This window comes from Phyllobates terribilis, unplaced genomic scaffold (genome assembly GCF_046119375.1).
Source record: "Phyllobates terribilis strain yellow unplaced genomic scaffold, ASM4611937v1 Scaffold_12__6_contigs__length_324123572, whole genome shotgun sequence".
NCBI lineage: Eukaryota > Metazoa > Chordata > Amphibia > Anura > Dendrobatidae > Phyllobates > Phyllobates terribilis.
In genome coordinates, this window is record NW_027362772.1 from 73,327,064 (window position 1) to 73,339,766 (window position 12,703).

At 43.2% G+C, this 12,703-nt stretch overlaps 1 protein-coding gene across 2 annotated transcripts in view; it reads left to right on the forward strand.

Moving 5' to 3' along the window:
- Nucleotides 1-12,703, forward strand: part of LOC141173090 (paired box protein Pax-6-like) — a 43,500-nt gene that overhangs the window by 17,016 nt on the left and 13,781 nt on the right. Inside the window, exons 2-3 of one of the 2 annotated variants that reach the window (XM_073657733.1) lie at nt 4,487-4,492; nt 5,984-6,142. In XM_073657733.1, coding sequence (XP_073513834.1) covers nt 4,487-4,492; nt 5,984-6,142 — 165 coding nt within the window. The remainder of the gene's footprint in view (nt 1-4,486; nt 4,493-5,983; nt 6,143-12,703) is intronic. The other variant, XM_073657734.1, reaches the window with a different exon arrangement.

A 12,703-nucleotide genomic window follows, 5' to 3' on the forward strand; every position in this document is an offset into this window, starting at 1 on the left:
CAATGGTCTTGAAAGATTCTGGTTCTGCCTGGGTAGATATGGCTGGTGTATGGAGTCTTATTGCCAATGTTCCTGGGGAAAAGGCATGTGAATTAGCTCTCCTCCAGAAGGTAGAAACTGTCTCTCGTGACACCTCCGTAGTTCATTAGTCGAAAAATGAACTATTTGGTATACCATGCAAGGTAAAGAATTCTTACATTATGTGGCTCAGTAAAACAGGTCATTAAATATGGGCTCATCTCATATTTTTAGTGATTGACAGACTGTCCCCGAGGTTCCGTCATTGGATGGAAACATATCATAAAGGTTGGAGTTGTGTCCTGAGATAAACAACATCAGAGGTGTCCAGCTCACACCATAGAAATTATTCTGTACATAAATTTAGATGATTCGTACATAAAAGCAAATAGCAAATTTCATAGCTGGATAATAAGTAAAAGAAACTCTCTGTGTCCATCCAGCTTAGTCACGCCACTCAATGGTTCTTTGTTCCAGCTGTCTTGAAAGCTAGCACACCTTTAGGGTAGGGTCGCACAGTGTCGGAATGGGGTGTCTGGGGCCCACAGGAGGAATTGATCCTCAGGACCCACCCTACAGCAATATGCAAATAACTGTTAGCTGATATCCCCGTTATAGTGGAGCGTCGGCTGTAAATCACAGGCGGCTCCTGCCCATCTACTGTCCACCACTATAAATGGGATGTACAATTACGGTAGTTTGCAGTAAAGGGGTTCTTTGGTTAAAACAAGTTATCACCGATCCATGCGATCCACAGGATCGGTGATAACTTATTGATCGTTTGGGTCCGAATGTTGGAAAACGCACCTATCGGAAGATTGGGGAAGTTTTATCCCTGTCAGGACACTTATCCCCATTTTAAAATGATGCATCAGGTGGGACGTCTGACCGCAGCTCCATTCATTCTCTTTGGGGCTTCCAGAAAAAAAAACAAGAACAGCCACTGAGGGAATGAATGGATCAGTGGTCAAGTCGCACATGAGCTCCAGTCTAATGGGGATAAAAGCTCCACATTCTACCAATCGGTGCGGGTCCCAGCAGTCAGACCCTCACTAATCAATAATGTATCATTTATCCTGTGGAGAGGTGATTACTTGTTTTCCCCAGAGAACCCCTGTAAGTGCATCTTGTTCCAAGTATTTAATCACTAATGGAAATAAAGAATCTTCTCCTAATTAATATCAGAGTGAACAAATGACCGCCATACAAAACACAATCCACTGTACCAACACCAATAGTACCACATACAAGGGAGAAATACTGCCACACCATGACTGGACTACATATTACCACCACATAGTGACCGAATAATACCACATACAAGGGAGAAATACCACCACACTGTGACCAGACCAGATATTAACAGCAAATAGCGTCCAAATAATTCCCCATCATTTCTCTCCCCCACCTCCATCATTGCTCTCCCCCATCCCCATCATTGCTCTCGCCCCTCCTCCTCCATTTTTGCTCTCCCCCACCTTCTCCATCATTGCTCTCCCCAACTTTCTCCATTATTGCTCTACCCCACCTTCTCCAACATTGTCATATCTCTCCCACCTTCTCCATCATTGTCATATCTCCCCCACCTCCTCATTATCATTGCCATATTTCCCCCCGCCACTTCCATCATTATTGCCATATCTCCCCCCACCACATCCTCTATCATCATTTCAATATCTCCCCCCACCTCCTCCGTCATCATTGCCATATCTCCCCCACCTGCTCCTTCATCATTGCCATATCTCCCCACCTCTTCCATCATCATTGCCATATCTCCCCCCACCTTCTCCATCACCATGCCATGCATATCTCCCCCCACCTCCTCCATCACCATGCCATGCATATCTCCCCCACCTCCTCCATCACCATTGCCATGTCATATCTCCCCCCACCTCCTCCATCACCATGCCATATCTCCCACCACCTCCCACATTGCCATGCCACATCTCCCCCTACCTCCTCCATCACCATTGCTCTCCCTCATCACCACTCCCCTCCTCCATAACCATTGCTCTCCCTCATCTCCCCTCACCATCACCATTGCTCTTCCTCATCTCCCCCCACCATCACCATTGCTCTCCCTCATCTCCCCCCACCTCCACCATCACCATTGCTCTCCCTCATCTCCCCCCACCTTCACCATCACCATTGCTCTCCCTCATCTCCCCCCACCTCCTCCATCACTCTCCCTCATCTCCCCCCCACCATCACCATTGCTCTCCCTCATCTCCCCCCACCATCACCATTTCCCTCCCTCATCTCCCCCCCACCTTCTCCATCACCATTGCTGTTCGCATTTCCCACCATCTCCAGTCCAGTGTATTATTTTAAAAAAAAAACACTACCTCTCAGCTCGTTCCCCTGCTTCCTTCCTGGCATCTTTCTCCCTGACACAGGCTCGCGCTGCATGATGACGTCATCAAGCAGCGCGAGCCTGTGTCAGTGAGGAAGGGGCGGGCAGGAAGCAGAGGACGGATCCCTCCACTCCGCTGCCATTTTCCTCCTGTCAGCAGCGGAGCTGGAGGGATCGCTCCCTGCCCGCCGCACAAGATGACGACAATCTGGCATGGGCCCCCCGGAGCCTAGGGGTCCGAGAAGCAGGCTGGATTGCTCTCATCAGCCGCACTGCAAGGGCCCTTCTGACCCTCCGGGCCCTTGCAGTGCGGAGCATCGGCGGCCATGTTAACCAGGGGCCCCCGTGTATCCTGCTCCAGGGCCCACTGAGGACCCGGGCCCACCGGAGAATTCTCCGGTGTCCCGGTCCGACCCTGGGGTCGCATGACTGTTTTCTCCACAATGGTCTGATTATTCTTTAATTAGAGTTTGATCAGAATTTGATCAGATCGGCATCAGTTTTTCTCGGGCGCGAAGAGAAAAAAAATATTTATCTAACTTCACCATTCTATCAGTATGTGAAAATCGGACCGCACTTGGATATCATCAGAGTGCAGTCCCATTTTTTTCATGGACCGATAGACTTGCATTGCCGATTTTGAGCAGACACTCAGAACAAAATGACACGTCTCCATTTTTTTCCGCAGACCACTCGGTCCTCGGAAAGAAAAATCGAACATGTGCACAACCCTTACTGTGATATTTGGCAGGTCTGAAGACATTAATTCTTTCATTAATTTAACAAAGTCCTACGATTGTTTGGCCAACAACTATCTCTCTCGACTACCCCATGCAATGGGAGGGGCCGAGTGTTCCTGTGTACTCTAAGTGAGGGCTGCTGCCAAGCCTCTCTGGCAGCGGCTTCATCAATTGGGGAACAAAAGGATCGGCTGTTGGAATTCCAATGTACCGGGCCTTCTCTACCCAAAGAGAGTTGGGAGGTCCCCATACACAGTAGACCATTGCCCGATATGGCCAATATTGTCGGGTTATAGATTTTAATAACCTAACAGATAACCTAGTTGAGTTATAACCTATCAGTTGTAATGATTAGATAGATGCCCATGTGTAATAATGAACATAAAGGTACCCTAAAGCCTAAAATCTGACTTTTGAATTTGCTCTGTGGTAGATGTAATCAATTTTTCCCCATAGAAATGCTCTCACACAGAGGGGAGGTCGGTGGTTTAAAGTTTTACCACTATTGCAGAAAGCAAACCGCTGCAAAACCCCAATGTTTAACATGCAGTTATTAAGGTGATAGCAAAAGCATTTATTATTAAAAGTAACAGTTCTAGGAAATATTTCTAGAGCTATTTTTAAAGAAAATTCTCCAGATTAGCATTTGATTATTTTGTTTATGGGACAATGTAGTGGTGAAAAAAATCCTACATAAACACCTTATAAACTTGGATGCCATTGCTACACTGTGTATCAAAGGAATTGTTCAGCCCCCTAATTAAAAAAAATAAGTGTTGATGGGGGTCCTGGTGCTAAGACCACCGTTGATTGCTGAAATGATGGGGTAGAAGCTCACTTGTGAAGTCTTTGCTTTTTGCCTTGATCAGAAATGATGGGGTAGAAGCACTCCCTTGTGCACTTTTATGATTTTGCCATGATCAGCTCTCTTTAGAGACAGGGTGTTAAGAGCTCACCCAATAGGTCTGGGTGAGGAGCATGGAACCATAGCAATGGTACAGCATAGCCGGTCTTGATGAACAACATGTGGATTAGCAAGGACCATGACAAAAGAGTATGCAAGATGGCCGAAAAACAAGCAGAGCAGGTAGCACAGGTGAAGCAGAGCCAGCTGTGCAGATACACAAGGGAAGAGTAGCTGGGTAGGAAAATGGCATCTTCCGAAAGGGATGCGATTAATCACAGGAATGTGGTCTGGTATCTTCCAGCAGGACAACAATTATTGGCAGCGATGTACGCAAATTGGAATTTATAGTGTGGAAATGGTTAGCCACAGGATAGCAAAGTAGTAAGGACAAACCAGAAATTCGCCTGAAAAGATGTATTACTTTGATTGCAGAGGCCAGTTGTGAACAGCATTGAGAACAATTGTGAGAAATTGGTAACTTGCTTGCGGAGACGTAGGTATGGGTACGATCCAGTAAGCTGGATTGAGCTTGGAAATAATGCTGGCAGTAGCATAGAAGTCAGGAGTAGTAGATATGATGATAGACACCTAGCTAGAGCTAAGCCAGGTGAAGAAGTAGCAAACTGCAGTCCAACCTGAGGCAACTGTGGGCATTACTTTATAATACCCAAGTACTTGGCCTCTGCCTGAGCAGGCCTTAAAGTGCCTAGGGTGATGATGTCAGAGGAATTCAACGGGATAACTGAGAAACCAGGCGTAGACTACTGCAAAGAGAGGCGGTCATAAGTGAAGGGAGCAAGGCCCGGAACTGGAGACAACACAGTTGAGTAACACATGAGGTTAGTGGATTATGGACTAAGTAAAACTGTGCAGCTAAAGAAACTCAGCCTTCAGCTGGGTGCCTCAGCCCTTTTGTTTCAGAAATAACAACACTTCCCAACACTTGGATACCCACCAATCAAAACTTCTGACAGCATGACATCTAAATACCAGTTCCAATACTAGCCTTTAATCTACAACCCAATGTTTTGGAATTGGGCAGAATCATATTAAAAATTAGATTGTTTATTCGAAACTACCTCTTTGAATCTGGAATTTATGGCTAAAATTGAGGTCTCTGGAATACCGTGGTCAGAATGTGGTTTTACCAAATCACGGGAAAAACACTTCTAGAAAGGTTTACATTTTTGGGGTTCTTTTCTTAACTGCTTCAGATAAGTTGAAAACTTTCTGCTGGAATTCACAATGGTCTAACGTAGAAGTCAGGCTAGGACTAGCTACTCTATATTTGACTGACAAAAACATATATAACTTTTCAGCCTAATGAAGGACCAAGAAGAAGAATTTAGTGGTAAGTCATAGAGGCTTGCTGGCACCCCTTTGCCACCAGCAGCATATGCCCCACCAATCTCTACCTATCTTCTTCCTTGGTCCTGGTGTGCATCTTCTCTTGCGTCTCAGTACTTGATAGAAGCCACAATGCACACCACAGTAAAAATGTGTCCAGATAGTTCAAATTGGTTGACTTGAAAGAATAAAACTATGGCTATAGACAATGCTGCACAGCCAAAAATTTCAGTATGGCGGTGGTAAATTGTTTCATGTTAAATGTAGAAGTCGTTTTGTTGCAACCAGTAATTTTCAATTGAGTCAACTTGTGGGTCATGACCATCAACTTTTGCATCAATTTTTGAAACATGATCATTTTGGTGTCTTGTAACATTGCCATGTGAAGTGAGTCGCGATCTAGCCCCATCCTAAGGATTTACTTTTTTCTAACTAGTGTTTTATGTCTCGCAAATGTCAAATTCTGAACTAACAGTGACATTTTCTTGACCTTGTGCTATTGGCTTCCACAGTGAAATCAATTTTTCTCATGTTCTAAGTCCTTCGTTAGTGTTTCTCGAGGTGAGATTTGGCCAGTAACCTATGTGACCTCTCCTTTGCACATCTTACTTTCCTCAGACAGCTGTCAGCAGCTGGATAGCAGTCTAGATTCGGAACATCAGACGGGAACAGTCAACGATGACCTGGATGACTCCCAGATCCGGTTGCAACTGAAGCGCAAACTTCAGCGTAATCGAACATCATTCACCCAGGAGCAGATTGAGGCGTTAGAAAAAGGTCAGTGGATTTTAAGTCGCTCAAATTCTACCTAAGGCTATGTGCACATGAGTTTTTTTGAGGGCCCGCTCCTAAAGACGCCTGAAAAATTGTTCAATACACACTGTAAAGAGTCTTTCTATTGTAAAACAACTTGTTGGTCAACGTTCTTTTGATCGTTTTTATTCTGCTTTATGTTTGGAAAAACACTTGGTGGGAGAAAAGAATGAGCATGCCGCTTCTTTGAAGCTTCACCTGATGGCAATACCTGCAAACTAGGCACTGTCCAATCAAAAGTCTGCAAAAAAAAAAAGTAAAAAATGCTTGAAAAACTCTTCAGAAACTCCCCAAAGAAGGAGCATTTCCTGAAGCAGTTTACAGTAGAGAACTCACCGTCTTTGACCACCTAAAAAAAAAACACATGGCCTAAAAAAACTAAGATGTTGGCGTTGGAATTGGAAAAATAATGGAACCATTAGTGGCGTAGATGGGAGATCCTTACAGCAAACGATAGGATTGTGCTCTTTTCAAGTTCTACTTGTCTCCGGTACACTCCTAATCAGGGACAATGGTTCGGTACGCGTTTTGTTACCATCCAAAATGAGACGATTAATTGACAGACATCAAATTTTGTCTTCATAATGATCCATGACATGCATGTATTGTGACTCGGTGTAGGTTTTGGATGACTTTACAAAGGAGAAGCACATTCATATAGGATTGAAGTATATTTTTTAGTTTTTTAGCATTTACTGCTTTTTTTATTTTTTAGAAATTGGACAACTACATTAAAGCGATTGTTTAATGCCCCCAATAGTTTTGAAAAGGCAGGGTATGTGATAACATAAGAAAATAAGTTATTCTCATTGGCCTGCACTGGAGCAATTTTTGAGGAGGTCAGACAATCCCTTTTATGATAGTAGTACAACATTCCCTCAGTTCCATGCTCTCTTGGGGCATATGTCCTCCAACTCAGCCCTTTTTATTATGTCCAGTACTTTTATGGATCTAGCACTATAATTTTGGGTTTTGACCAGTGGTGTAACTAGAGTCTGAGGGGCCTGGTGCAAAATTTTCACCTGGGCCCCCACCTGCGTGTTAGTTAGATGTATAGGCCCTTGTAGCGTTCTAGATCCTATAAAGACATGCATGTTCAACCCCCCCTTGTAATAATGTTCCCCATCCTGGTCCCTTCCTGGTATAATGTCCCCCATCCTGGTATAATGTCCGCCATATTGGGCTCCTTCCTCTTCCTGGTATCATGTTCCATATCATGAAATATTGTCCCTCATCCTGGGCCCTTTATGTTATAATTTTCCCCATCCTAGGCCCTTTCCTATAATAATAACTCCCATCCTAGGCCCTTTCCTATTATAAGTCCTCCATCCTGGGCAACTTCCAGTAATAATGTCCCATCCTGGCCCCTTCCCCTGTCCTGAGCCCTTCCTGTAATAATGCGCCCCCATCCTGGGCCCCATTCTATAACAATGTCCCCCATCCTGGGCCCTTTCCTAGTATAATGCCCCTCATCCTGAGCCCCTTCCATTCTTCTCCAGCCCATTTTTCTAAAAGAAATAAATGATTATTCTTACCTTCCCCTGCTCCCATGATATGCGGCATTCTCCTCCATAGCTGGAACAGAAGTCGGCAGCAGACTTCGGAGTGCTGGCACGTCCGAGGACGTGCATCTAGGTCTTCAGTGTGCCCAATCGTTATGCCCCTGGTTGTGACTCTTTCCAAAAACAGATCTTGTTTTAGGTGGGACGCTGATTGTAATATCATTTTTAACAGCCATGTTCTTATTCCTCATGTTCATGTTCCGCATCGATCTTACTAATGGCTCTAAGTTTTATGAATCCGTTATAGGGTACACAAATAAGTCTGGCTCTATTGTACTGTTGTATACCTCCCATTTCCTATGTCGGCATTTTTTTTGGCAAATTAATAGGGAGTCCAGAAACAAAGGATTACATGCTCCATTGTGTGTCAAACTAGGTTGTATTCAATCTGTCGTACGCTCAGATGGATCCGTCATATGGTGGATACCACTGGTGTCCAATGGACCCCAATGACTTAGAATAGGGTCAATCAGGTTCTGTAGCGGAAAAATGATCCAATAACAGCAAAAAATACTACATTGTTGATAAGTTCTACAATTTTTATGACCAAGGCTTTGTTCCCATCTCTGTTGGGATTCCTCTGAAAATACAAGACAAGATAGAGAATTATGTGACAATAGTTTGTCCAGTAAAATGATGTGCAACATGACGGAAACCCAATGGACCCCATTATAGCCAAAAAGATCTGATGAGCGCCAATGGTTTATATCATGTGACGGACCCGACACTGAAATTAAGAAATGCAGGAATAAAACTAAGGATTATCAAGGTCTCAAATTTATATCTTGTGGGAGTGTCTCTGTCAGTAATTTAGGCTGGATGTGAGGTCTGTTTGTGTTTATTAGCTCATATATCAGCTCAGCTTCTATCCTGCACTTATTTCCTCTTCATGTCCTTTCAATCCTTTTCAATAGTCTGCCCTCCTAGATACTTTCTCGCCTCACCATATTATAGGAATCTGTGTACAATCCCCTCCTGCTACCTCTAACACTGAAGAAAGGGAGGTGGAGAGAAGAGAGATAAAGGACTTATGGATACACTTCAGCAGCAAAATGCAGGAACATTTTTTATGAAAATTATTTAGAAAAGTTGCTTAACTTAGCATTTAGAAAAGAAATGAACAAAACAAAATTCTGTGCAAAAGTTTACATAGTCTTTAATCATTTGTCCTCCACGTTTATACTGAGCATTTATGCTACAAGTGAGCACATTCACCAAGAGACAATAAAGGAAGCTGTTTGCAGACATGGTTTATGACCTGAGAACCACAACTGTATGTTCCATGTGGCCAAGCAGATCTGAATTCAGCATGTGGTTTCCCATTGTGCACAAACCATCATGTTCAGCAGGTGATGGGCACAAGTAAGTAGATAATATAAGAGATATTCTCTATTGTCCAAAACCTCTAAACCTAGTATATAAAGAAAGTCACTCAAAGATGCCCATAATATAGATATACAATACAATGAATGGGGAAGGAGCTATCTTTTTAGTTATTTAAAGTGACTCTCTTCCCTGCCAATGAAAAGCGACTGTACATTTGTCATGTCATATTACCTGGGGCCCTATCCACCTGGTGTTTTCTATCCCTGTTCTGTGACATCACTGTGTGTATTATCCCTGTACTGTGACATCACTGTGTGTATTATCCCTGTACTGTGACATCTCTGTGTGTGTTATCCCTGTACTGTGACATCACTGTGTTTATTATCCCTGTACTGTGACATCACTGTGTGTATTATCTCTGTGCTGTGACATCACTGTGTGTATTATCTCTCTACTGTGACATCACTGTGTGTATTATCCCTGTACTGTGACATCACTGTGTGTATTATCCCTGTACTGTGACATCACTGTGTGTATTATCCCTGTACTGTGACATCACTGTGTTTATTATCCCTGTACTGTGACATCACTGTGTGCATTATTACTGTACTGTGACATCACTGTGTCTATTATCCCTGTACTGTGACATCACTGTGTCTATTATCCCTGTACTGTAACATCACTGTGTGTATTATCCCTGTACTGTGACATCACTGTGTTTATTATCCCTGTACTGTGACATCACTGTGTGTATTATCCCTGTACTGTGACATCACTGTGTTTATTATCTCTGTGCTGTGACATCACTGTGTGTATTATCTCTGTACTGTGACATCACTGTGTGTATTATCCCTGTACTGTGACATCACTGTGTGTATTATCTCTGTACTGTGACATCACTGTGTGTATTATCCCTGTACTGTGACATCACTGTGTTTATTATCCCTGTACTGTGACATCACTGTGTTTATTATCCCTGTACTGTGACATCACTGTGTGTATTATCCCTGTACTGTGACATCACTGTGTCTATTATCCCTGTACTGTGACATCACTGTGTCTATTATCCCTGTACTGTAACATCACTGTGTGTATTATCCCTGTACTGTGACATCACTGTTTATTATCTCTGTGCTGTGACATCACTGTGTGTATTATCTCTGTACTGTGACATCACTGTGTGTATTATCCCTGTACTGTGACATCACTGTGTGTATTATCTCTGTACTGTGACATCACTGTGTGTATTATCCCTGTACTGTGACATCACTGTGTTTATTATCCCTGTACTGTGACATCACTGTGTGTATTATCCCTGCACTGTGACATCACTGTGTGTATTATCTCTGTACTGTGACATCACTATGTGTATTATCCCTATACTATGACATCACTGTGTGTATTATCCCTGTACTGTGACATCACTGTGTGTATTATCCCTGTACTGTGACATCACTGTGTTTATTATCCCTGTACTGTGACATCACTGTGTTTATTATCCCTGTACTGTGACATCACTGTGTGTATTATCCCTGTACTGTGACATCACTGTGTGTATTATCTCTGTACTGTGACATTACTGTGTGTATTATCCCTATACTATGACATCACTGTGTGTATTATCTCTGTACTGTGACATCACTGTGTGTATTATCCCTGTACTGTGACATCACTGTGTTTATTATCTGTGTACTGTGACATCACTGTGTGTATTATCCCTGTGACATCACTGTATTTATTATCCCTGTACTGTGACATCACTGTGTCTATTATCCTTGTACTGTGACATCACTGTGTCTATTATCCCTGTACTGTGACATCACTGTGTGTATTATCCCTGTACTGTGACATCACTGTGTTTATTATCCCTGTACTGTGACATCACTGTGTTTATTATCCCTGTACTGTGACATCACTGTGTGTATTATCCCTGTACTGTGACATCACTGTGTGTATTATCTCTGTACTGTGACATCACTGTGTGTATTATCCCTATACTATGACATCACTGTGTGTATTATCCCTGTACTGTGACATCACTGTGTGTATTATCCCTGTACTGTGACATCACTGTGTTTATTATCTGTGTACTGTGACATCACTGTGTGTATTATCCCTGTGACATCACTGTATTTATTATCCCTGTACTGTGACATCACTGTGTCTATTATCCTTGTACTGTGACATCGCTGTGTCTATTATCCCTGTACTGTGACATCACTGTGTGTATTATCCCTGTACTGTGACATAACTGTGTGTATTATCCCTGTACTGTGACATCACTGTGTGTATTATCTCTGTACTGTGACATCACTGTGTTTATTATCCCTGTACTGTGACATCACTGTGTGTATTATCCCTGTACTGTGACATCATTGTGTGTATTATCTCTGTACTGTGACATCACTGTGTGTATTATCTCTGTACTGTGACATCACTGTGTTTATTATCCCTGTACTGTGACATCACTGTGTGTATTATCCCTGTACTGTGACATCATTGTGTGTATTATCCCTGTACTCCGGGGCCCGCTGAGGACCCGGGCCCATCGGAGAATACTCCGGTGTCCCGGTGCCCCAGTCTGACCCTGGGGTCGCACGACTGTTTTCTCCACAATGGTCTGATTGTTCTTTAATTAGAGTTAGTGACATTACTGTTGTTATCTCTGTACTTTTCTGTAGTGTAGCACGCTGACTGCTGATTGAAATTCATTTTCAATGAGACAGATTACCTTTAAAGATTTTGCATTGTGCCCAGAAACTTCAATTTACACCTCGTGTAATTCTCTAATCTCAGACCACTGGAGTACGGGACTTTCAGATCCCCCGTTACTGGAAGCCTGACGCTTTCCTTCTCAGCACTCAGCCATTGATGTGAATGGTATTTGCATTAGAAAGTTGTCAGATTTCCTGTAACTTAAAGAGGCTTGAGCTGTCGCCATGAGATCCATGGTGCTCTGAGATCCCAGATCTTCTCATCTGCATCTTTATCTCAAAAGATCGTTGTGATTTAAGAAAGAATCTGCAGCCGTGGACCGAGGTTGGAGATCGGTTCAGCAGCTCGAAGTATTTTGCAAAAGTTGTCAGTCTTATATGTGTGAATTTGCAGCTTCTGCACACACGAGCTGGTAAAGGAAGGAGTCAGTAGTGCAGAGAGCGGATGAGACCACAAGGCACCCAAGGGAAACCTGCCAGGGTTAAACCAGCACTGTTTCCTCTGAGCAGCAGAGCTGAGAGGAGCTCTGCACTTACTCAGCAGCCTCCCAGGCTGCACATGTACAATTTCCCATTGCCTCCTTGTATATTGGAACTCCCAACATCGTGCAAATTCTCTGCTTCCTAAATGTTCCTAAAATGCTTAATTTTATTTTGTAAATTTTGTTCCATTTCGGAGTAATAGACAGATTCGTACCAAGTTTTGCATTAAAAAGTTTATGAAAAAAAAACAAAAAACTTTCTGTTGAAAGCAAAATACCTAATAGGCTCGTAACTCGTGTAACCCTTCAGCACTCGGCCAAGAAAGAGAATTGATTGGTAGGGATGGGCAGACCGGTGGAAGTTCGGGTTCTGGTACCAGAACACTACCCAAATTTCTATCAGAACCCAAATCTCTCTCTCTCTCCGCACCATGACGGACT